At 32.7% G+C, this 26,328-nt stretch overlaps 3 protein-coding genes across 5 annotated transcripts; 2 read left to right on the top strand and 1 right to left on the bottom strand.

Annotated features, from left to right (window-relative positions):
• Nucleotides 1-395: 395 nt before the first annotated feature.
• Nucleotides 396-5,734, top strand: LOC121115077 (SET domain-containing protein SmydA-8). The gene is made up of 7 exons (XM_040709240.2): nucleotides 396-504; nucleotides 676-1,144; nucleotides 1,361-1,522; nucleotides 2,240-2,477; nucleotides 3,852-4,034; nucleotides 5,048-5,318; nucleotides 5,383-5,734. Exons 1-7 carry the CDS (start codon nucleotides 459-461, stop codon nucleotides 5,616-5,618), a joined length of 1,605 nt encoding a protein of 534 aa, XP_040565174.1. The 5' UTR covers nucleotides 396-458; the 3' UTR covers nucleotides 5,619-5,734.
• A 2,121-nt stretch (nucleotides 5,735-7,855) lies between these two features.
• LOC121115078 (uncharacterized) lies at nucleotides 7,856-18,722 on the top strand. 3 transcript variants are annotated; one of them, XM_040709243.2, is made up of 8 exons: nucleotides 7,856-8,185; nucleotides 14,918-15,031; nucleotides 15,126-15,258; nucleotides 15,333-15,991; nucleotides 16,124-16,372; nucleotides 17,228-17,390; nucleotides 17,518-17,888; nucleotides 18,129-18,722. In XM_040709243.2, the coding sequence occupies exons 3-8, from the start codon at nucleotides 15,159-15,161 to the stop codon at nucleotides 18,435-18,437; spliced, it is 1,851 nt and encodes a 616-aa protein (XP_040565177.1). In that variant the 5' UTR covers nucleotides 7,856-8,185; nucleotides 14,918-15,031; nucleotides 15,126-15,158; the 3' UTR covers nucleotides 18,438-18,722. The 3 variants fall into 3 exon arrangements, with proteins under 3 accessions (XP_040565177.1, XP_040565176.1, XP_040565175.1); XM_040709242.2 differs by having other exon boundaries at nucleotides 7,887-8,185; nucleotides 14,918-15,060; XM_040709241.2 differs by lacking the exon at nucleotides 7,856-8,185 and adding an exon at nucleotides 13,125-13,224 and having other exon boundaries at nucleotides 14,918-15,258.
• A 3,169-nt stretch (nucleotides 18,723-21,891) lies between these two features.
• Nucleotides 21,892-23,206, bottom strand: Ccdc58 (Coiled-coil domain-containing 58). The gene is made up of 5 exons (XM_040709244.2): nucleotides 23,084-23,206; nucleotides 22,719-22,893; nucleotides 22,498-22,626; nucleotides 22,288-22,401; nucleotides 21,892-22,220 (listed from the first exon to the last, which is right to left on the bottom strand). The coding sequence occupies exons 2-5, from the start codon at nucleotides 22,761-22,763 to the stop codon at nucleotides 22,116-22,118; spliced, it is 393 nt and encodes a 130-aa protein (XP_040565178.1). The 5' UTR covers nucleotides 22,764-22,893; nucleotides 23,084-23,206; the 3' UTR covers nucleotides 21,892-22,115.
• Between the last annotated feature and the right edge of the window lie 3,122 nt (nucleotides 23,207-26,328).

Genomic DNA, 26,328 nt, shown 5'->3' on the forward strand with positions numbered 1-26,328 from the left:
ATAAATGAAGAGAAATTAACCAATAAGATTCTGAACTGAAATTTTTCTGAATAATGCAAATATACAGAAATGTCGGATCCAAGCTGGATTGGACCTACATTGTACTTGAATGTTATCAACTTCACTGCAAAGATTGACACGCTATTAGTTTTGAATAATTAATTATTTGCTTTCACCTACAAAGTGCTCAAATATAATGAAATTATTTTTCCTTTTCGATTGCATTCTTATAAATATTTTGAAATAAAGTGTGTGATTACCGTAATTCTTCCTTTTTATATCTTATCTCATTCGAGGTCATTTTCTACGTAGACACTAGGCCTGCTTTTAATATACAACACTAACTTTCTAAGGTGATACGTCTATGAGGGGGAAAATTACATTTTTGTAAGTTTAGTTGTGTTGAATTATACACGAAGTGGGTTATTATTTAATCAGTGAAGTAGTGCTTTTGCAAAATGATATACTCCAAATCTATTTCCACATCAACCCCAGTTTCCAAAGGTTTTTTTATCAACTCCATAACCCATTTCTATCACATAAAACAAGTATTTGTTTTTGATGGATGTTAAAACTTGTTGATGTGTCCCACATTTTCAAACTTATTCTTCCCTACTTGGGATTGGAGTTGATTTAAAAATGTTTGGAAACCTTTTTGTCATGTCTATCTGAAAGAAAATATCAATCCCTACCTTCTTCCATCTGAGAATGAGATTCCAAAGGAATGCTTCCTTTGTCAGAGGACATGTAGCAACCTATGCCCGGACTGTAAGTCCGTATACATCTGCTCTGAAGAACACGGACGTCTTCATCGGCATGAGGATGGTTTGAAATGCTATTCTTATCGTGCTTCATCAAAACCAGGGATTGGAAGGATCCTTATTTCCACTCGCACAATCAAACCTGGAGAGATAATTCTTTTAGATCCCGGAACTGTGACAGGACCAAATTATTCTCCAACGTCCCATGTTTGTTTAGAGTGTCTCAGCCCGAATGAAAGGGATACGTGTTCGAATTGTGGGCTATCTCTTTGTTCTATTTGTCAAGGAGTCAATGTACTCCATACGCCTGAGGAGTGTCGGATTTTAAGTAAAAAGGATTGGTCAAGGAGTTTTATTCCCTATCCACTTATCACTCCCTTGAGGTTCAAAGATCATGTTTTGCTATGTTGTTTTTTGTGTTTTGAAAGAGTTTTTTAATTTATGAATGTAGCACATTTGTATTTCAGTCTAAATATGCAAAGAATTTATTTCCATCCCTTTATTTTTTGAACAAACAAAAAAGACTTAGCTGAAACAGAATGTAAGTAATTTAATCATTTCTTTTATATCGATGAATACCTTAAATATGCACACATCAGACTCTTACTCAAAATGGAAATGGAAACGGATGATTGGAATAGAGCGAATCAGCTTATGGATCATTATAAAGAGCGTTCGAGTGACAAAGAAGATTGGGATTGGTATCAAAATCATGTGGTGAACGTTCTACGTAACGATTTAGGACTAAATAATCGATTTAGGTATTGTTTTGTAGAATTTAATGGAAGCAAGTTTCTTTTGACATTTATAAATAGTAAATTCCGCTTCATTGGGCAACCATTTCATTGGAACAAATTACTTATGAAGAAAAAATTAACCATCATTCCCTTTATTAAGCCTTTAATCTAACCAATACTATAAAACAATGTAACGAAATACGTCTGTTAGATTGTGAAAATGCGTAGAGAAAAAAAAACCATTTTCTTCCACAAGATGTTGCTTTTGAGATACCACAGACGACGTTCCTTAATTATTTTTCCTCGTGACATATTCATTTTTTTATTCCATTTGCGGAATTCACGTAGCAAACTCAATAGCTGAGAATATGAAGGTTGCATAGTTCGCTACAATTTCCGGCGCAGACTGGCAGTCAAAAAAACATTCTCATAGCCTACTAAATTTGGGTAAAATTTAATTAAAATCTAGAAGTTTTTAAACCAACATTATACCTTTTTATTTAATTTTCAATTCAAACTTGTCAATTCAATGACTTGTGCACCTCTCCTCCTATGCAATCCATGATTTTCTTTTAATGTTGCCCTTCTTATGAATCAATGTGTCCCTTAGTTAAACCAACGATATAAAATTTGTTTCATCTATTTAATTTCTTCTGAAAAGTAATGAGCCAATCTGTCCCAAATAAACATTACCCAATGTACTTCTATACATTTATATTAACATAGAATTCATATTTTTAGTGAGAAAGAAATACACAGAGCTATTGGCCTAATGAATGTAAACGCCGTGGCTCTACAATTCCCAAAGTTTTCCTCATCTTCATCATTTGCTGAAGGTTCCAAAGTTCAGGATAAAGTAGGAAAAGGTCTTTTTCCCATATTTGCCATCATGTCCCACTACTGTGTCTGCAATGCACGATATCAAATTCATCCAAAAAATATGAAAATGTATGTTCGAGCTAGGGGATTCATTAAGAAGGTAAGATGTAGCTGTTTTAGACATGTTCAGCGATGATTGACTATGCAGGGGCGTCTTTCGGGAAATTTGAAGAAGAGGAAAATTTAATTATTTGAAATTTTCTGTAAATGGCTATGAATTTTTGAATTTTTTGTTTCCGAAAAAGTTTAATAATGGAGAGTAATTTTTGAAATTATTTATAAATAGCTATGGACTTTGGAATTTTTTTTTCAACAAATAAATTTTTTGGGATTTTTGTTAAAAAAAATCCAAAAACCAAGCCCCCATAATAAATAAAAAATATATGCATTTATATATTCCAGCAGACGCCCCTGTTTTGACTACACGTGGACTCGAGTCTATACTTTAACGACTTGCGCCTTTACTTCACCTCACAATCAAAGACTCGATACTTATTTCGATTTCAGACAATTATATAACAGATTTCCTCATATTCGTTTCAATTTTTTATTAGAAGTATATACAAAGTAATTATTTACTCAACGTTATAAAGTATACTTTATTCGGGAAAAGCTCAATTTCTGTGAGATTCTTAACTTTTCTTTTCATTACTCATGATCAGCTCTAAGCTTCACTCGTGAAAAGCTTTTCCAAATACTTGCGACTCGACTTAAACCCTAGTCAATATTTTGAAAACTTACTATTCGACTTGATCACACTGTAAAAGACTCGAGAATCTACTTGGACTCGAAAGCTTGTTAATACTGAGCTCAAGAAAATCCATGGACTTCCGGGGATTAGTCTCTATCCCCCATCCAATTGAAAGAATTTTACTATTCAGCAAGCAAAAATTATTGATTTGTAAAAAAAAAAAAAAAAATAAGGATGTCTTTTCTTTAAAAAAAAAAACAACACAAATCCTTAAGTGAAGAAAAAATTTGAAATCTTTGAAATTTAAACCAAGCCCCACTCCTTCCCCTAAAAAAATGTATATATATATAATCCTGCGGACGCCCTTGAAAGCCTTTAGACTATGGATCATATTTAATAATCAGTAACTTGAAATTAACTTAAAAGAAATGTGAGGACTCGAACTAGAGGCGGGAAAATATTCAAGGACTTTGATTGAGAAGACACTTGGCTTGAACTTGCAGTATCAGGATTTTTTAGTTAATTCAATTAAAAAAAAAGCCTAAACACTATGGAGACTATATAAAAATTTAAAATGAAATCCAAGAACTTTAACTGCACATGATGAAAATATTCAGGGACTTGAATTCAAGAGACTTGCAATAACTTGTGAACAAAGACTCGACATGGACTTGCTGTATAAGGACTTTTTCTCACCTCTGGTATTAGAAGCTTGTAAAAGCCTAAACCGATCTCAAAAACAACTATATCACTATATATAATGGTATTATTTCATATTCATAGGGAGAAGAAATATCTGTTCAATATCTATCTGCTCTTTATGGAAACTTTATTCGTCGTAGGAAAATCCGAGAGGACTGGTATTTTGATTGCGTTTGCTCACGATGTAAAGACTCAACTGAAAGAGGAAGTTATGTGAGCGCCATTTATTGTGACTCCTGCTATGGGGGCCTCATGCTACCCAAGGTAATTAAACCTATAAAATATAAAAACACAAATTAGAATTAACTAACGGCCCTAATTCGTTGGCATATAGTTGTAAAAACACGCTGTAACCCTTCTGGCTTATAATCGACATACTTTGCTCCCAGGGGCATTCACAAGAGGTGGTTTGGAGGGGCTGTACCCCCCCCCAAAGAAAAAGGAATTTTTGCATTTTACTATAAATTTATTTAGTGATTCAGGCAAATTATGATGCAGAGAAAAAAATGTAATACCTTATTGTAAATTTTGCTTAATACTATTAATTTTTTTCCGAAAATTTTAATATTTAAAATTTTTTTCCCGAAAAATTTTTTAATGAATTTATTTTGAAATTTTTTTAAAAAAAATTTAACTTTCTATGAATGTCTTTAGATTTTGAAATTTTATTTAAAAATATTTAATATTTGAAATATTTTTTTCAAAAAATTGAATATTAAAAATTTAACTTTGAAATTTTTTTTCCCAAAAATTTAATTTTTTGTTAATAGCTATGAATTTTTAAATTTTTTCAAAAAATAAAATTAATGGTCTATGAATAGCTATAGATTTTTGAATTTAAAAAAAAATTTAATATTTGGTGAATAGCTATGGATGTTTATTTTTTTTTTTTCTCCAAAAACACCAATATTTTAAACTAAATTTTGGAAATTTCTTTGCCAAAATTTTTTTTTTTTTAAATATCTATGAATTTTGTTTCTAAAAGATTTAATATTTAAAATTTGTTTCTAAAATATTTAATATTTGAATTTTTTTTCATAAAAAAAAATTATTTTTATGAATAGCTATTTTTTTAAAATCCATTAACACAGTCCCCCCCCTCCCTTAAAAAAATATATATATAGGTATATATAATCCTGCTGACGCCACTGGCTCCCTACTTGTTTGTAAATAGCTTGCTATATGCTAACAAAATGTTTGCTGTGATAGTTTATTCACGTAGCCAATAATAGTGCAATAATTTTCAAAAAATTAATAAAATAGAAACTTATTTACAGGAACCCTTGGACTATGAGTCCCCATGGATCTGTGACAAATGCCATGCCCTTCACAATGTCTCAGAAATTATATCCCTGGTCCAAAGCTTAGAAACGGAGTTAAACGACGTTGCCAAAAACAAAACTTATGATAAATACGAGGACTTTATCGATAAATACAGCGAAACCCTTCTTCACTCCTCCCATTATTTATTGATGACAGCAAAGAGGAACTTGATTCAATATTGGACATATGGGATATCCAATGAAGCGCTCTCCCTTGTCCAACTTGGTCATTGCCTCTTACTTGAAATGAGTTGTTTTCATATATTATAATAACCACCTTATTTTTACAGAGAAGAAAGTTGAAATGTGTCACGACTTCTTAGCAGTCCTCACGAAAATCGATCCAGGCTGCTCGGAGCTACGGAATTTCATTCAGCGTGAATATAATTACTCCAAATTAACACTTTGTAAAATCAACTATGAACTTGGATATATTGGAAAGGAGGAGTTTGCATTTGAGTCTCGAGCCTGTTTAGGAGCTCTGACTGATGTGGAAAGAAATATGAAGCTACTAAGTTTTGATTGATTGAATCCTTCCTCTCTCTCCTACAAACATATCCAGCTACACAAAACCTCAATTTTATTTATAAATTTATTTACAAGTCATTCCTTCAACGTTGAAATACAAACAATTATATTCTACTCTTTATCTGTGGGGGCCTTTATTCTCATTGTACATCACAGTTTGGTTCATTGTTTCCGAGTAAAAATAAGTAAAATACTTCACTTAAATCACTACAGGTTGATGTCAGTGTCGTAGTGGCAGGGAAGGGACTCAGCAATGATTAATATTTTAAGGGATGTCAAATTTTAAAGAATATAAGCAAATGAATAAAGTAGAGTCCTGGAACTCGACCATCAGAGTACTCGACATATTCGGAGTTCAAGTTGGAATATGAAATACTCAGAGCCCGAAGAGAAAAAAATGAATTGAATGACTAACCGTCCTCTTTTACCGAGACATGTCCTCATTTGAGATACAACCTAGTGACAATTTTATAAACTCGTGAAAATAGGGAAAAATAAACGCATAAAGACAAAAACATACAACAAGAATTTTTTTCTAAATAAATTTGAATTGATTGATATTTTGTCCTTAAATTAGTTAATTTTGAAATATTCACAATCCCATCTTTACTTAAAGCGATACAGATCGGACCACGTTTTAGAGTAACCAATTGTTCTGTATCTCTTTGTACATACATGCCTGTTTTTAATATTTTAAGCATCTGGGGACTTTTTATAACGCTGGCAAATGTCTAGTCTCATTTAAGTTAAATAGACCATCTTGAAAACCGACTTAAAAACAGAAAAAAAAATGAAAAAATATGAATCAAAATTGATTAATATTTATTTTTAAATATTAATTCCCAGGGCTAGAAAAATTTGAAAATCTTTAGTAGCCCTTAGGGCAAACCCTTTTCTGATTTTGGTAGCTCGAATAAAATAGACTCCTTCAGTTTTTGTTTCTAATAGATTTATTTACAGGGAATAAGATATTTTTTCGTAATTCTAGTTGCCAAAAAAGATCGATAAGGACCGGTACTAGGACTGATAAATTTTATTAGGACCGGAATCATAGGACTTCAGTATTTTTAATTTGTTTTAGACGGATCCAACCCTTCAAATGAACAACTGACAAATTTATAAGAGTACACAATGTAAATTGTTATGTTCGTAGGACTTAAGGTCTTTTCTGTCTTACTACTGCTATAAACATGTTTAATAATGGCGAGATAGATAAGTAATTATCTGAGGCCTCATCTATAAAAAAATGAAATCAATGTCATTTCGTGAATGAACAATAAAATTTGTGACAACGTCTCTGTGGAGAAGTTCAATCAAATTGCATATTATAAATCTTTACAATAGTAAAAGCCATGTTCATAAAATGAAGAATAAATAAATAATAAATATGTAATCAGTTCGAGTAGCAGACAAAATATAAGTGCTGTATCCATCATAAAGTATAATAGATAGTTAGCAAAAAAAAAAAAAAAAAAAAAAAATACTCATCAAGTCATTTGAATGCAATAATATGCGAGAGATTATATAAACATGCTCCTTATAAAACATTTCTTTTTGCATAACATTCATTTACCGGAAGGACGGCCCCTTTAAACGTGTGTGGGGGGGGGGTTCAATAAGAACAAAGGAAAATCCTTAATCATGACCTCATAATGATAAACTTTGATGGTTTTAATAATGATAAATAATTGATAATAATGAATTAATTAGAGGTAAATAAGTTTTTCGGAAAAAAAAGAAGTTTAATTAGCAATTTTTCATATATATCCTGAGTAAATGAGCAAATTTGAAGAAATGAACTTTTAGTCGAAGCATGCGCTTGATTAAAAAGCACACTGGCTTTCTTTCCTTCCCTGTGTGCTCTCCTATGACGTTGTACCGAAGAGGAGCAAAAAAAGAAAGCTAGGAGTCTAACAACAGTACTCTTATGACATCTATTAGGCATTTGAGTCAATTTTGTACCCTATATAAATAATATAATTTATTCTTGTAAAAAAATGTGCATTTTATAGAAGTATACGTATAATTATGGAAAAGTTGAATGGAAAATTTTATGCGTTCCTAACTAAATAGCCATAGAATGTATGTAAATAAGATAATGTTCTATATTTATTGCATAAACATATAATCAAGATAGCCAAATAGAGAATTTGGCCGGTAGATGTCTCTAAATATACTCAGTAGCATGAGTCTCTTAGTTTTACATACTCATTTCCAATTCAGAGAGAAAATATTGTTACTTACATACTTTTGTCTACAAGGAAACAGAGAAAAAAGAAAAGGGAGAGAAGAAGAAGAAAAGAAATTAACTTTGAATATTATGTGTTGTTGACTCAAAGCACTTGAAACTGCCTTGATTATTATTACTACTTGTTATTTCTAATACCTATTTGATATATATATCTTACCGTCTATTTTTAACCGTGTATTTTGTAGTAAACATGTTTATTATGCTCAAGAAGTATTTAGTCGTCGTAATTAACTTCAAGAGTCTCTTCGTCTCACTGTTATAAATAAGTTTTTGTAAAAAGGATTTCACCATTTTCATTCCATTGCATTCAAGAGGTGAGTAATTATTGTGTTTTTTTTTGTGATTCTATTAATTAGTGCAAAATCCTAAGAGGAGAGAGTGGGAGATCCGCGGGTCACGTGTGCTGCTTCTGGATTGCTCAATACATATAGGGGATGAGAGACTACTTACTGTTTTTGTGTCTTACATCAGAACAAAGGAATGTGGGTCTTTCTTTCATAATACAAATCTTTAATAACTGACCACCCCCTTTGTTCAAAAACATTCATAGTTAGTGATGTGCTCAACACTACCCAGGAGTATCTGTAGGAGAGTTTTGTTAGGAGAGGACATTTTTAGTTTCATTAAATTCCAATGGTAGGAAGTGCACTCGAGACTTGTAACTTGACTTGATCTAACAATAAAAGACTCGAGGCTTGACTTGGACTTGATAGCTTAGACTTGAAACTCTACTTGGACTCCAAAGCTATTTTATACTTAACTCAAGGAAGTCTGAAAATGAGGGACCCTTTCCTATAATTATGGAATGACAATATACCCTATTTGCACTTGATTTGATCAAAATACTCAAAAACTTGGTCTTATGAGTAAATACTTGATGTTTTTTCCTACTTCTGTTAAATTTATTCACAAATTAGGGTGGAGGCCAAAAAATCTTAGTGGAGTCCCTTATCTGAGACCAAGACTTTAAGGGATTGAGAATAAGAGACAAATATTACCATTTAGAAATAGAATTTATATTCATCTAGTTGCTTTGGTCTACACTCGAGGCCAAGACTTTTAGAAAGGAATAAAGCCCCCTAGCTTCCTTACATTCACTATGTCGAAAAACAGGATTTTGGGGGATTCAAATTTAGTTAAGACCAAGAGAAAAATATTGCATTTTATTTATTTAAACACATTTATTCTACTATGCATTTACGTAGTTGCTTTGGTCTCCTTGGTCTTTGCTAAGACTTTGATTACTTGAGAAAGAACCCAGATCACTTTTTCACTCAACTAGTTCCCAAATCATGAAATTTAAAATTTATTTACCACTTTACTTAGAACAGAAACAAGAAATAGTGTCAAATGAAATTCACATTTTAAATCTTTAGATTTGTCTATGAGGGAACAAAACAATTCCTACTCGACAACAATTATGATGAATTTCTCTCGTAAAATATTTCAAATATTCTTGATATGGCAAAATATTCTGTATAAACACAATGGAGAAATTATATTATCAAAAAATATTTAAATATACTGGGTGAGCACTCAAAAATGAGAATCCTTTTCGAGGTCGTCTAGCCTTAGTTCTAAAAATATTTAGATTTTGTACTTGGCGCCATTGAAAAAAGCAGACAAAAGCTACCATTTGATGTCATTTTTGTTTTTGTGCGATCAAAAATGTCTGAGTAACAAGCAAAATGGCAAAGAGTCTGTGATCTTGTTCACTGACAAGTCGATGTCCGACAAGAAAATCTTTACGTGGACACTGTTCTGAACAGGAGAATTGATCACTTCTTGAAGTAAGAGGTAAGGTCAAGGAAACCTTCTAGACCAAACATCCAGGTCAGGTCATTGTCCTCGCCGTTGTGGCGTACAACGGCAGCAAGATACCTCCCTACTTCTTCAAGGCCAACTGGAAAGTCAACGCGGACGTCTACTACAAGGTCCTCAGGTACCATGTCCATCCATGGTTGAAGAGCACCTTACCCAAGACGACGCCCCGGCTCACACGTCCAAGAAGGTGCAGCATTTCTGCAGGGAGAACATGGCTGCCTTCAGTCCATCAGACTTCTGGACTTCGTCCTCACCCGACGTAAACCACCTGGGCTTTTCTGTTTCATGCATATTGGAGGGCAAGACGACCAAGACTTCTCATTCGAACGTCGATGTCCTGAAGGCCGTGATCACGGAAGAGTGGAACAAATTGTTCTCGGACTACATCAAGGCCTGCTGTGATTCTGTTTGTCCCCATATTGAACCCATTATTAAGAATTGAGCGTAGAAGAAAATTGTTGAATTACCAACTTTTGGTTCAAAAGTTGGGCATACAAATGGCACAAAATAAAAATACGTAGAAGTAAAAAAGACTTTTAAATGTCCTAATTTTTGAGTCCTTGCCCAGAAGAAACAAAGTCGGTGTTCCTTTTCTTGATTTGTAATCTCTTCTCAATTGTCATTTTTAATACCCAAGAAGTTCCTTACCTCTTATTAATGAAGAGTGTCATAGTTACTCACTAGAGTTCTCTCTTGGGATCATGAGATCCCATTTTCCCAGGATTTTCCTGGCTTTTATACCTACGGGAAATTACTGGAACATATTTGTTTTTCCGAGAAATTCCGCATTGAATTTTTTTTTATAAAATAAGCTTTGTTTCATTGTATATAATCCACTAAAAATGAGATATTACATCACTTTTTAATAATGTATTTTTTTGCAAGTTGGATCGGGCTCTAACAATAAGAGCACCAACTGTTAGTGATAATCATTAAAATGGAGAAAATGAGAATTGACAATCCATTATGAGTAGGACTTCCTTAAAGCTAATTTGTTTCTTCTAAAAGTATAAAAAGAAATAATTAAATCTCACAGTAAATATAGTTTAATAATGGGATCCTTAAATTTAAAAAACTTGTTTCCTGGGATTCCGCTCAAAGACAATTTCACCAGGAAATGAAAAACTCTATTAGTCGAGTCACAGTTACTTGGATTCAGCAGCACCGGAATGTATTTGAAAGTAGGAGCCAATGGCACCTATGTTTCTGGGGCCACTGCTTGGACTCGAGTCGCTTTTGATGACTTGGAAAACATAATTTGAATTAAACTTACTTTTCTATACATTGATTAGGACTTGAAATGATAATACTAGTACTTGACTTGAGATGTACACGGTTTAACTGGAAAGACCTCAATATGTTATAATCAGATTCGAATAAACGTGCTTGACTCACTTCACTTGCACAATGCACTTGAGCAGGGGTGCACACAGGGGATAAGAGAGAAAATCTTCCAACTGAGTCCTGATATGCCCAACCCAATCCTTTCTCACTCTGCCCGTGTTTTCAAAATTCAACTGAAGGCCATACTTGCAAAGTTTATGTACCTCCATGAAAATGTATTTTCATGGAGGTGTCCATCCATGCTGCAATGAGATGCCACTCCTATGCTATCTGAAAGTCCAAATTGACTCTACGAAGAAACACGAAAAGTTGTGACCTACTCGAACGATCCGTAGACTCAACCAGGACCAGAGAATACCGGAAAAAGTTCCTAGCTTTTTTGCGTATTTGTAGCTCTATTTTCTCTCCAAGTTCTTCTCTTCTTCACAAAACTAAACTTGCCAAAAGACTCAGACTTCCAAGAAAATCGAATTTTTCAAGATACCAGTCACGTGCTACTTCCATCATACACTTTTTGATGAAATTACCATCAGTAAATGATGTCCTAGTTCTGTTTTCATTTGTAAGAGCGATAGATTCATATTGAGCAAACTTTTTTGCGAAGAAGTTTCTTTAAAATTTTAAGCCAATTTTCATGGACTCATATATCTCAGAGCGTAACTTTCCATAAAATTTGAAATATATGTTTTGTTTCATAGTGACGCCAAGGATTATACTCTTACAAAACTGTAACACTTTCACAGCATATTACGCAATTAATCTCTCTGGTCCATTGTCTACACAAAGTGATACTTTATTCCTCACTCTTCATTGAAAACACGACCCTCGAATCCAATTTTCTTTTTTAGTAGCCATAATTAAGGGTGAAGAAACAAGATCTGAAAATGAAAGAACGGGAAAGATGCGTAACTGTGGGATACCCAAATGGAGTGGAGAAATGAATATTGCTCCTGAAGTTGCTACATGTACATAGTCTGAATATATATTTTTCCAAATGCAAAAACAGGACAAAGATATTCTAAAGTTCTTTACAAGATTTTACGGATAAAATACACTAGAACAATAGTAAATTTAAGCCACATGTCAATCAGGATCTTCTAGTATTCTAAGAATAATATTTAAATTTTATCACAAAGTTTAGTGTTCCATATGTTTTATCAAGCAAAGTCAAGTACCATCAGCGGGCCGGATGAACTGACTTAGGAGGCCGGATTTGGTTGCGGGCCGTAGTTTGGTCACTCCTACTTCCGACAAATAGACGCATAGCTTCCCAACTGCTATAACATGGAAACATCTTAAAGATGTCATTGAAAGATTAATTTCGAGGAAGAGTTGAAAAATGGCCCGAAGCAGACCCGTTCCTGGGGGAGGGGGGTAAAACTTTTAAAATACATGTTCAACAACCCCCGTCTTTGTACAAAATAATACATTTGTTTGTTTTTTTCAACTGATATCCCATTTTTTCATAATAACATCCCCATGGGGAAGGGACGGGTTGTCACTCCGTCGGAAGGTTCTGGATCCAAGACCCTTCATATGTATTCATTAATACCCTGTCTAAAAAAACTATTTTATTTTATATACCGAAAGGTGAAATGAATTAAACTTTTAAGCTAGAATATGACGTACTTCTAAGAAATAAAAATAATTATGAGAGCTGACGTCATTTGCTTACATTAAGATACAAAATATGATGATTCAATTTGTATTTATTTTGCATAATAAAATGTTGTTTATTTGACATAAATTCATTTCTTTTGTCAAGCCTTTTTGTGTGGCTTTTGTCCTCAAAGGACTATTATATATTTTTTTATTATCAAAAATGTATTGAGTGATGTTTATAGAGCATATTGTTATTTGACATCCTAGATTTTTCTTTATGCATTATTTATAGGTACTGCCATTATTGCTCTGTTAGGGGGAAGGAAGGTGTTCACAAATTTGTGTCAATTTTTAAACCCTTTTTATATAATAACAGGAAGGGGGCTTGGACTCAACCCTTGAGACTCGACTAGAAATAGCAGTATGAGGACTTTTTATAACTAAAAAAATAGATGAAGTATTATAAAGAAAAATTCAGTACTTGTGATGAGGATGAAAGGTCCATTTTTGGTGGAGTAACGGGCAAAGTAGAACTATGGCTTTTTGCCCTATGGACTCTTCCTATTGTCCGTATCGTTTTGAAGTAATGAATTAATTTAATATTCCATTGAATGATTAATATATAAATAATGTATGATGACAATTAATAATTGATAGGGTATTGCTTGGCATCCTATAAAGTTCCATGGGCCACAGTTATATTTAGAGTTATCATTTTTGTAATCAAAAAGCTACATCTACAAAAAAAAAAAGCGAAATACTCCAGACGTACAAATAATAACTCGTATGATCTGCGTATACAAGCTGCAACTTGTGCAAAATCCCCCTTGTATATAAAATATGTGACAATATACGCACCTCTGAGTAAGTTTGCCTATTGGCAATCTCTGTATCTCAATTAGGAGCGTACATATTTCTAAGATTTTCATCCTTAGACTTCATTTTGTTTATTTTTCCTACATATTAGGTATATGCATTGTGTAGTATGAATGTTCAAGCTCTGTTGTTGTGTGAAATTTGGCGTCCTGCCCACCAAAGTAGTAAGATTTCTGAGGATGTTGTTGTTTTGTATGTAGCATCTGAGCTTTTGTGTGTGTGTTTTCTCTCAGATGTCGTTGTTATACTGATTATTTATAAATAATGCTATACAAATGAAATTAGACAAATGCTACTCAATGAGTCATCCCTATGCTAATAATATGTTGAACCTTATAACTAATACTCCCTTTTCTTCAATTTCTATTTAACACGCCCTTCCATTTGAAAATGTGGTAACTCTTTGACAAATATTTAAACTAACAGTCAACTATCGAATGTACACAGTAGTTCAGAACTCACTTTCCCATGGACTTTAACATCATTAAGTAGGAGTATTATGTGTAAAGATTTGATTAAACAAGTACAAATAAAGGAAGACATCATGATGGGGCCCCAGCTATAAGCAGAATTTGAAATTTATATTAGGGGAGGGGTGGGGCAATTTGTATTTATTTACATTCTTGAGACTCATAGGTCCTGTCCCTAAGCGCACACTACACCTATGGCCCCAATCCACACTGCTCATGAACTTCAAGAATGGTGCAAATACCTTTTTAACAATTTTGGGCTCTCTCTCGTCACCTGATTTTAACTCTGCTAACTTTGTGATGTAGAATATATTCACAGGGCAGGTCAAAAGAGTTTTCAAATATAGCAAGGACTCCTTTATGGTAGTCGCGTGGGTAAATATGTGTGTACTAGCTACAAGTCAGTAAGGAGGCGTTCCTACCATGTAATTCCAAACAAGGGCAAGGAAATTAAATGAAATATTACTGGTCAGTTATGGGACAATATTAAATCTGTACAAAATTATTAATACACATTTTATACAAGTCATAGCTTGTGAGTAACTCCTATCTTGGACCACAATGTTAGTATGATAATCCATCATTTGATGTCGAATCAACTCCATATTGGACTTTTGTACTCTCTAGTTGTTGTAGTTTTTTTATATGTGTGAAAATTCACACTTTTTCGTTTATTTACTTTGATCCTCAATTCACAACACTCATTTAGAATTAACCTTTGACCTCATTTATAGCGCGCTAGTCCTTTATTATTATTTATTTTATATAATACGTCTTTTTGCACGTCTATTTTCCTCATTTCCCCCCTCTCTTTCTTACTGAACAAAACTATTCGTTGCTCATTGATTCAATAATTAAAACTATGTTTCTTAGCAGAGTGATTAATATATATGATTCATGCTATGTATGTATTCTTTTTTGTTTTTACAGGCGCGCCTTTTTTTACCTTGTTGAAAAAAAGAAAGAACAAAAACGAAAAGAGCTACTAAGAAGAAGAAAATAAAAAAAGCGTCTCAGTTGAAAAGTAATATTTAATTTGTCATTGTACGTGAGCGGATCCTTATCCTTGATTGGTGATTTTTTTTTATAAATATATCTCCTTTGTTTTTCTACTTCTCATTCACGTCAATCAACACAGGATACTATTGAAGTCTATTAAAAAGGAAAGAAAATGTCCTGCTCCTCACCTTCTGGAGACATGGAGGAGGAATCTACTTCAAATCGACTGAGTTTCTTGGAAGCCGTCCCTGAAGAAGAAAAACTCCTTCAAGGCAAGTGTTTAATAAATGTGCATTTCTTTTGTAAGGTAGAATAATTAATGATGATGTTGACCCCTTGATTACAGATGTAGTAAATACCTCTGACCCGCACAGCCCGCCTCCCCCGCTGTTGGATTCATGCGGGACTGAGCCACCTGCTTCCATGTTTAATGTACCCGAGAGCAACGCGAGTGACATTCAGAGTGATACTCAAGACTTTTATTCCCACTCCGCCTCCAATGAGCCTCAAAGTACCCCTCTCAGTTCAAAGCAGCAGGTGGCTCTCTGGCTCACTCACACCTCCATGACCAATTTATCAAGTATGCCAAGCATCAAGAGTCTGGTCAATAAAAAGTATAAAAGGAAAAGCTCGAGCAATAACTCACGCTTTCAAGCCATAAAACCATACCAAAAGCATAGACCCATGGAGCGCAATGACTCTACCAAGAGCCTTGCTCAACCCTTTCGATCCAACATCATTGACGAAATCCCTATGCGTAAATGTGAAACCGTACTAACTCTCACTTCCGTCCAAGGGCTTCCTCACTCCTCCTACTCCTCAAAGACTCGTTCATCCAACAATATTATTAGTAGTAATGGAAAGAAGTTCTCCTGGCTGAGAAAGTTGTCCACCTCCTCTTCCTCCTTCTCAAAACCTCATCCGCAGCCCATACTTCATCCAACTAGTAGAACATCGGAAATATCTCGACCTCCGTCCATAGTGGGGTGTGAATCACTCTCACAGGTAATCCTTCAATTTTCCACCCATTTTTATGTATATTCTTCTCTAGGAAAAGATATAACATAAGAAAACATGTTTTTACAGAAAAGGGCAGAATACATATGTATATTAATTAATTAATCCATCCATCATTAGGGCCTGCGACCTGTGAATCGCCTCCGTTCCAAATCTTCAATTATGTGCTCACGCTGTACATCCGTATTATCCATGAATACGTCCAGAATGACATCCAGAGCCCCTAGTCAAATGTCTTTGCTCTACTACAGAACTCCAAATGAACTTAAACAACAATCATTCATTTGCAAAATATGTTTGTGTGACTTCTATAACCCAAAGGATATGGTGCGTCTGGAACAATGTGGATGTAGTTCCTATTGTAAGGACGTAAGTGTATTTACATTATTTATGGAATCCCATTTAGGCATAGTGATAAGTTTATTATTATATACCTATTTGCCCCTTTCTAAATACATCATAAAATAGATGTATCAAAAATATATACATACTGCATTTTGTCAATTAGAATTTCATCATATAAATACATACATTTTTTAATTCATCAACCTCTGTTGTAAGGCCCTATGTGCCTTGGAACAAAGATGAATTTATTCTGTGTGTGTACTCAAACAGGTTTCATACAGTGTTCGCCAATCATTATCTTGTATAAATACATTTGTGTAGTATGTTGTATATATTAGATATTCGTGATATTAGATGATTAAGAGTATTTGTTTCTTTTCTAATCAAGACTCTTATCGGATGACGTCATGGTTAATTTTGACGTTCCTTTTTAAAGGAATATGTTAAGGCAATGCTTTCGAATGTATTTGATACTTAGGAACATATCTATCTATGTTGAAATAGTTGAATACATGTTATAAAATGTTTTTATTTATTAAATACTTAGAGTCTCGTTCCTACGTATATTATTTTCCTAATACTAATTATAAAATTTGACTATAAATCTTAAAGGGGTTCTATGATTATATTGATGAGTTGAACTCTTTCAATTTTTTATTTATATATCTGTTATTCATTTTCAAGTAGTCATAAATATTTTGACATTTATATGAATAGAGTATATAAATGACTTTTGTTCATTTCCTGGAGGATCTGTCAATAAAAGATAATTATGTAGAAGGAAATGTCAGAACGTATTTATTTTTGTTGAATTACAACGATTTTTTTAAGCGAATATTCATAATAGAATTCGAATTAATATTCTTTGTGTCATTTTAGTGTATTGTACAATATTTAACATTTGAAATATTGGAAGGAGCCTATGAAATTTCGTGCCCAGATGCTGAATGTGAAAAAGATGGAATCATTTCTCTTGAAGAAATTGAGAAAATTATTGGTAAAGAACTGTTTGAAAAGCATACGGCTTTTAGACTTAATGCAGGTAAACATTATTTTTAACTTACTGTATCTTAAATATTATTACAGTTCTTATGATTTTAACTGTTTATAAGTAATTGTACAATGAACTCTAATTCATATTATAATTTTTTTTCTTAAATGATTTGTAGAAGTAGCAATGGACCCCAATAGAGCATGGTGTCCACAAGCTGGATGTGATACAATTTGCCATATTTGTAGGAATCCCAAACAAGAAGAGGCAGTCCCCGTCAAATGCCCAACTTGTGATAAAGAATTTTGTTCACAATGCTCATCCGCGTGGCATCCTAACTTTACATGTCGTGAGAATGGTTCCAGACTTGTTCGTAATGGAGGGTACGCGGAAGTGACGGCACCATCTTGGATTTGTGATGATCCAGAAGGAAATATTAAACAATGTCCGACCTGCAAAGTTCCTATTGAGCGCAATGCTGGCTGTGCTCAAATGATGTGTAAAAGATGCAAGCATGTATTTTGTTGGTATTGTCAGACTTCATTAGATGTAAGTAAAGAGAACAAATTGAATAATTATAGGATTTTTTTATCAAAGAGCAGTGATTCCAAGCAATTGCATTACCGCAAAGCCCTTTTTAATATCTTACGTTTTATAAAATATGATCAACCAAATGTTTTTATTTATTATTTATGTAATCTCTCACGGAGCTCTTGACGATGCACCGATTGGGAACGACTGTCATGTAGATAAATGAATTAATACTTTCAACGTTTTCCTTTCTTTCAGGATGATTTTCTTTTGCGACACTATGATTCTGGACAATGTAAGGGTAAATTGGGACATTCAAGAGCTTCAGTTTTATGGCATCGAGCTCAAGTTATTGCAATTTTAGCCGGCTTTGGGGTTTTCCTTCTTGTTGCCTCCCCACTACTTCTTATAGTCGCCCCTTGCATTCTTTGTTGCAAATGCAAATTCTTTAAAAGATTGGGCGAAGCGCCCTCAAGCGCTACAACAACACAACCTAACCTTCAAGGAATGAAATCCACATCCATTTCTATTGAAGAAGATCAAACACCTCAGTCGTTAACTCCTTAAAAGATTAATACAGTCTTTAAACATACATTCAACATATATATATTTATATATATATACTCGTTAAAATGAAAGATGATTTTTTTTTTGATATTCTGATTCAGCACATACAATCTGTTACTATTTTTATAATTTAACACTGTGATACTATATTGAAATTCGTGAATTCATTTTTTCTATTACATATTATATTTACTTAAATATCTATTTATTTTGTTCGTATTCTATGTACCTAGGTATTATATAGCTATGAATAAATATATTCAAATATATTAGCATTTAAATTAACACACCATCATTTATTCATTCCATCTACAGGTAGATTAGCCCTAAAAAAGGTATCCCTCTACAGGCCTTGCAAAGTTTCAAAATCCTTAGTAGCAATGAACTGGCGCTTTTTTTTTTGATAACACAAAATTTAACCTAATTAATATTTTTGGAAGTTTTATTCATATAAAGCAAGAACAAGAAAATTGATAATTCTGGCAAATTAGAAAATGCCAATTGAATTTGAGAGAACAGTCATCATCATCACACATTTCTTCTTTTGTGTCGCAATCTATTTTTAATCACTATTTTTTAATATCTTGTAAAGTATGATCAACAAAATGTTATACTTATTATTCATGTAATAACTTAAGGAGCCCTTGACGATGCAACGATTGGGAACCACTGTCATATGTAGATAAATGAATTACTATTTTCAACGTTTTCCTTTCCTTCAGGATGATAAGTCTTTTGCGACACTAAGACTATGTGAGGGTAAATTGGGATATTGAAGAGCTTTTATGGCATCGAGCTCAAGTTATTGCAATTTTAGCCGGGGTTGGGGTTTTCCTTCTTGTTACCTCCCCACTACTTCTTATCGTCGCTTCTTGCATTCTTTGTTGCAAATGTTTTGTACAATATATATCTTATGCTAAATAACTTAAGACTAAAGGATTTCACTGATTCCCTATTTATGGAGATATGTATAAGGCAATTCAGGATTTCAGCCTCGAGACTTGTACAGTATACACGGTTCATGCAGAGAAAACCTCATTCGCAAATGACTGTTGATAAACTTAGTGTCAGCAATAATATTACTTGCAAAATTACATGGGACAGGTTTTAAGAAGATATCTTTGTATAAGGTGACTAGTTTTCTAATAAAGTGTGCTAAAAACAATATTTTTAGATCCATCCGTTCTTCTAAAATGTTACCTTTTTCCTCCTCATTTAGAAAAGTAGGTAGTACGTTGAGCAGGGAGCGTAAAATTTTAGTAGCCTAAGTGAAAGAGTACAAATACCCGTAAAATCGGGCTAGTAATTTTGCAAACTCTACATTAAGTGAGATTGTTTATGGAATCATGGTTCATGGAATACTTACATCTGGATAAACTATTCATTTTTATAATCACGCAATCTCTCTGTAACCATTACTGTTTTGATTCAATAAGTTATATTATTTTATCGTCAATTAATTAAAAATAAATAATTAATTCGCGTAGAAAGTAATTATTCGAAGCTTTGAACTTGCGCGGTTCCTTGTCGCCGCACTAGTATCTGGTTGAAAGCTAAAAGATAATGAAATAACTACTTCGCATAAATTTCGAACATCAAACATAGAAATTCTTAATAAGTGGAAATAAGCTAAACCAGTTTTTAGATAGCTCGTAAAAAATACTATATAATTATTCTAGTAATATCTGATGAGTGCTTATAAATAATTATTATTATTTATGTGGATGGTAAATCCGTTGATAGCTCTAAAAGAAGTTGTTAGATCTATACATTTTAAACAGAAGATACAATTATGTAAAATTGATGAAGTAGAATTAAGGGCACAAAAGTTTTTGAGAAGAGAAGAAGTCTTCAAATTTGTCGGAGCTCAAACAAAATTTATATATAAATTATATAAATTGTGTGCCTAAAAAATTAGAGTAGATTGGGGGGAGATGAAGCTAGTATTAAGCTTCAAAATGAGATATCAGTGGAATATCATGCATTCAAAACATTATTAAGTTTTCTTTGTCCTCAACACCTTTTTTGTAAATCTCTTGACTGATATATTATGAGTTTCCTTACATATTGCCAAATATTTTATATGCCCTGCAAATCAGGCCATTTCTTTTTTATCCAAAATATCCAATAAATTTTTCAATATTATGATAAAAAACTTTATGATTGCACAAAATTAAAAAATAAGGGAAATTTCTGTTCAATCTAGAACCATAAAAACTCAACATCCCAGCGAAAAATAATGAATAACTGATTTACAATTAGGTATTAATATTTATAATAAGTATGAACAAGGATTACTCAACAATATTGCTGAGTAATGCATGATAGTATTTTCAAATAAAAAGAATAGTTATAAATTGAAAAAAAATTGTAAGTTTATTCCTACATGTTATTTTTTAGATGAATTAGTCTACATCGAGTAATTATTGTATATATAATCAGGTGTTATTCCAATTGAAGAAGATTCATAGTAGTCATATTTAAATATAATGTAATAAAAAATCTCAGGAAGTAAAAGTTGAACTTACAGTCACAATAAATTATTAATTTGAAGTATAAACCAAAATTCATTATGTCAGTTTGAATACTGGCTATAATAACGATTTTTTCATTAAAATATGCAAAAGATGGACTAATTCATGCGTTAAATTTTGAATAATCCACACTTAGGTTTTTAATCCATAATATAAGTTTAAAATTCCTGAGGTTGAAGGTACATATTCAAGCAGATATCCTCTCTATATTTTGTCAGAGAGGATGAGGCATCGATGATAGTAAATTCTTCAAAAATGAACCACAAACAAATACTCATCCTAGAAATTAAATCAGAAGCATTGTTTTTAACCCTTTCAATCAATTAGAGAAGGGAGATCAAATCAGTTTTACCATAGGTGAGACATGAATTAATTAATGTTAAGTCATCCATTAAAGTACAAGAGAAATATGATGAGCTACGAAGAAACAGATAATTTTTTACTATGTCATGGCGGATATTCCATCAAAAATGTCTTCCTTCGAATGAGGTTAAATAAGAGATCATTCCTCCATACTCACTAATTAAGGGGATTTGTAGTTAGAAGTACGATTTGAAAGGGATAGAAGGATATACTGTTAAAACATTAATTCTATCTTCGACATAAATGAATCATACATGGCAATTGTTTTTGGAGCACCCTTTCAAGTTTTACCTCTGAAAAATAACATTTTCGGACAAAACCATTCATTAGACAATCCACAATTCAATAGTTGATTACTTAGATCATAAATGAGAGTTTTCTATGGACGATGGGATAAATCCATGTCTCCACGTTCAAGATTAATCACTTTTTCACTGGAATAATTCTTTTTGTTTACAAGCGTTATTAAATGGAAGAATTATTTATTATTAATTTTCGAGGCTCTATCGAGGAGGTTGCGTAGTTAGTTTCTATTCAGATGTTAAGTAATCTATGGATTATTCAAGTTCATAATATTTATTACTTAATTGGCAAAAATCACTGATATAATGGTAATAACGATATAAAACAAATTGCATTAACCAATCACATAACTAGAGTTCACACACTTGAGTATGCTTATAATATTTTAACTATTAATAAGTAGGAAGACTGTTTGAATTCATTATTTAGCACCAATGTTAAGTAGAGCTCATAGATAGCCTCATAATTAATTGGTTTGTCATAGAGACATATTATAATAGTCCCGACATCTCTCATAAAACACTGTTTTAGTCCTATTCTGAATAACTTCTTCCACATCCATTTCATTTTTCATTAAACGTAACTGCAAAAATGGAAGAAAAAAAAAGGCTGGAATAAGAGGCACCATATGGATTCATTATGATTATTACATTGAAACGAAGACTTCGTTTGATGCTAGAGTCCGTAGCCTCTTCTATTTTATTCTGAGTAAAATCCACGCATCCCTGAATAATCTTGTTTCTAGCGCCATATGTTGCATTGATCTATGTACAAAGATATTTTAATTATAATAGAGGTTTGGCAGAAGTTCATTATTCATAATAATTGATATACTTAATAATTAGTAATTAGTGTAGTACCTGATCTGAGAGCTCCTTACAATGTGACGTGAGAACCGTTTTGTCTTTTGTAAAGGAAGATGTAGGCAAGGAGTTATTTAGGGCGTAAATGATTTTGTCATCAAGGGTTCTCATTTCCTTCAAAGTATTCTGAAATTACAACAATTAGCAAGCCAAATATTTAAGAATATTATAATTATATGAGGAATGTTGTAAGAAATCATGGGAAATAATCCACTTACTCCGAAATGAGACACATCCTGACACACTAACATCTTATCTGTCATTTTCTTAGAGAGTTTTAAATACTTTTTAAATATAAAATAAGTTAATTATTCACAAAATCCGGTACTTTGATATAATTTAATAACTATGTGTGCCGCTGAGAGGGTGATAATCATTGACGCTTGTATCTAGCTGAATAAACAATAACAAACATTATATTAATTTAGAGTTTACTCGCTAGAGGAACATAAAGAATGTAGAATCACGCAACTTCTTATATAAAATGACAATCGTGAAACATCTTAACATCTGTTATCCAGATATTATGGAATTTTATAATTCTCTATCTAAACTTGAGATAATATTTTTATTTTATACATACCTTCGCCTTCTATTTATAGATAATGTATGGATCATTAAAAATGGATTTTTAATTATCCATGTAGACGTACATATATGGCGTTTTGGAGTGAACATTTGCCTTATAACGTTTTGTTCCATTACACTTCTAACAAAGAGTTCTATAACTCCCACATACATTGAATTCAATTGTATTATTAGAATAATTGTTATAAGTACGTGGTAAAGTGGTGTTAGCATTGAAATAAAATATTCTATAGGTGTTTGATCGATTTCTAGGTATAAAGAGAGATATATAGAGGTTGAATTATGAAATTTCTCCCCCTTACGTAACGCTCTTGCGTTTTTCTAGGAAAGGCATGTTTATTTTCCAGTACTTTTGCATTTCCCTGCAGTATACTGAAAGTGCATCAAGAGAACCCATCATGCAGATAGACTCCTCAACTCCTCTCTTAACGCCCTTTTGCGACTTCAAATGCAATGATCAATTAAACCCGAATATTCGTAAGAATAATTTACAGTTTTTGTAAAACAAAAAGCACAAAGTCTTACAATACAGATGGGCTTAAAATTAACTAAAGAGGTCAAATTATTAATGGCACCTGCTTCTCGTAAAAAAATATATCGTATTTATATTTTTTAATAAATATAACAGAATGAATGAAAATTGTTTTTATGTTAGGTAAACTATAAATGATTGAAGAAAACTAAGGAGAGAGATTCTCATACGGGACCATGTGGCATTGTGGCATGTACAAAGTATGTACGTAAACTTTTGGCATATTATTTTACAGCTTGTGTTCGCAAAATCCAAGCTCCCTTCTTACATCCGTGCGTACTTTGTACATATCCCTTTATTAGGTATACTTAAATTTATATACCAAGGCTACATAAGTGACGGTCCAAGTGTGTACCTTCTCAGTGTTGTAGTGGCATCATACCAGGACCCAGACAGTCTTTATTTAGTCTTGTTTCGTCAATTACATTTTGTCCCGTTTTCAAACACATTTCATCTCGTCTTTATTTTGACAAGAAAAGAAAAAAATTGAATGATGAGGATGAAACATATAAAAAATTCGTTTCGTTTTTTCTTTGACAAGTAATTGTCTTGCAAAAAAACATTCGTTCACGGATACATTTCGTCTATCCATAGATGACAAAATTAACACTACTTGTAGCTAGAAAAATAAAATGAAAAAAAAGCCTCTTGGGAACGACCTGCAAGTCCATGTCTTAACGGTATTTTTGTTACATATTTTCAGGCTTGTGAACGAAGCGCAAAATTGAACGGCGTTTGACGGGACTTGCGTTCAATGAACGAAACGTCGAACGGAACTCATTTTTTAAAACATTGGACACTGAACGCTACAAATAAAATTTTACCGTTCCGTTCCAATAGGTCATAGTAATTTCGGAAAGGGTGTAGTTGTCCACGGAATAAGTATCCTAGAAACACGACTATCCAAATTCAAGGGCAATTTTTGAAATCGGGGAGGTACCGAAAGCCTCCTCCCCTGCAGACGCCCATGATATTAATACTCATGTAAATGTGAATTACCCACTCTAAAAAGTACATAATTACTATTTAAAAAAAGACATAAATATACTTTTTACGCAGTAATAATTAAATTTCTCCTCTACTCACTCTCTCAATTATTTCAAGAGTACTTTATTGCCAAAAATAAATAAAAAAGACGCACACAGCATTTTACGTATGGATTTTTAAGTACTTTGTATTCGAATATTATTGTTTTTAATCTTAGTTTGATTTTTTTTTTGATGATTCCCATAGACATTTCAGACAAAAAAAGGTTTGGACATTCATTAAAGAGTTCTCGTTTTTTTACATTCAATTTAATTTAGCAATCCCATTTTGAGCATCCGACTTTTATGCCTCAAAAACTATAAAGCTTCATTTAACGAGCGCGCCAGTGTATATGTATGTATACTTTACAATCTTACGAAAATAATGGCTGAACGTTGAATGAAAAAAAAAGGAAGAAACAGAACCCCAAAATAGCGGAACGCATTCCAGCTTAGGTATTTTAGTAGCAAAAGTATTGTAATACCAACATCAAATTTGCAAATTTTTCGATTCTAAGTATAAAATATGGGCCCTTTAATCCCAAAAAGATGCATTTCCTTTATGAATAAATTTATTGGTGGTATTTATTAAATGAAGTTTTCTTTTTAGAAAATGTTTTATTTTTAATCAACTTTTTAAATCCTTTTTGATTAAATGTGTCGATATTTCAATTAACAAAGGTTTTTAGAAAGTAATATTTATTTTTTAAGAGGCCTTCCCACATTGTTTTATTTTTTTTGACTGAAGCTTTCTTATGCGACGGTCAAATGTTGCAAGTCATTGAATAAAAATATTTCCCTTAGCGACAGCTAATTTTTTCCTACTCTACATAATAATTTATGCCTCCACCTTCGCCCGTTTTAACTGGCTGGATATCAAAATTGGTACGCAAATAGCATACACAATACATGCTCTGAGCATATTTTGACCTTTTTTAAAGAGAAATTATTTTTAAATTATTTTCTTACAAAGTGATAATTTTTCCTTGATCATGAAGACAAAAATTCATTCATGGGGATGTTAAGGGGGAGTGGACCCCCCCCCTTGTAGACACGCCTGACATGTGTGTATGTATTTATGCTTGGGAGAGATGGGGGGGGTAAGGGGGTTGTTCCAACAACTGTAATGTTGTTATACGATAAAAGTGGAGGAATCATACCCCTTTGGCCTTAAATTATAATAAAGTCATTAAATGGGTCCGTACAGGGTGTAAAAACTGAAAATGTCAGGAGATAAGAGGACAGTTGGTCACCTAAATAAACTACCCTAATCACAGTTTTGTTATTTTGAAGAGGTTTGATGACTAGTAATTAATAGGATCGGTCAATACCATAAGCAAAACAATTTGGATGGGTTATCAAATGTGTTGTTTTATTTTCATGATTTCGTGGTAAAAAAATCCTTTAATTTTAATGAATTTTATTTTCTTCATTAATGTTCTTGGCAATCAAAACAGTCCTTACATAACAGTCGGACTTGACTAATTCAATTATTTCATCCACATTTTCTACAATTGGCCTTGTATTTTTGACATCAAATTACCCAAACGGAATCCACATATCCAAAATTACGCGTGATCCGCTGTTAAAGTATTAAAACCATAAACACTTTTTAAAATATAAACATTTTCAGTCACCTTGCTTTTGTTTTCACCTTGTTTGAAGAAAAACTGTAAAATATGG

The sequence above is a fragment of the Lepeophtheirus salmonis genome, chromosome 3, assembly GCF_016086655.4.
Source record: "Lepeophtheirus salmonis chromosome 3, UVic_Lsal_1.4, whole genome shotgun sequence".
Taxonomy (NCBI): Eukaryota; Metazoa; Arthropoda; class Copepoda; order Siphonostomatoida; family Caligidae; genus Lepeophtheirus; species Lepeophtheirus salmonis.

Bases quoted from the DNA above. Each gene is read 5' to 3' on its own strand.
- LOC121115077 (XM_040709240.2), top strand. From the start codon at position 459: ATGATATACTCCAAATCTATTTCCACATCAACCCCAGTTTCCAAAG. The intron at 505-675 runs GTTTTTTTATCA...TCTATCTGAAAG, and splicing joins ATCAACCCCAGTTTCCAAAG to AAAATATCAATCCCTACCTT. The intron at 1,523-2,239 runs GTATTGTTTTGT...TCATATTTTTAG, and splicing joins GGACTAAATAATCGATTTAG to TGAGAAAGAAATACACAGAG.
- Ccdc58 (XM_040709244.2), bottom strand. From the start codon at position 22,763: ATGACAGATAAGATGTTAGTGTGTCAGGATGTGTCTCATTTCGGA. The intron at 22,627-22,718 runs GTAAGTGGATTA...TTGTAATTTCAG, and splicing joins AGGATGTGTCTCATTTCGGA to AATACTTTGAAGGAAATGAG. The intron at 22,402-22,497 runs GTACTACACTAA...CTTTGTACATAG, and splicing joins GTAAGGAGCTCTCAGATCAG to ATCAATGCAACATATGGCGC.
- LOC121115078 (XM_040709243.2), top strand. From the start codon at position 15,159: ATGTCCTGCTCCTCACCTTCTGGAGACATGGAGGAGGAATCTACTTCA. The intron at 15,992-16,123 runs GTAATCCTTCAA...ATCCATCATTAG, and splicing joins GGTGTGAATCACTCTCACAG to GGCCTGCGACCTGTGAATCG. The intron at 17,889-18,128 runs GTAAGTAAAGAG...CCTTTCTTTCAG, and splicing joins ATTGTCAGACTTCATTAGAT to GATGATTTTCTTTTGCGACA.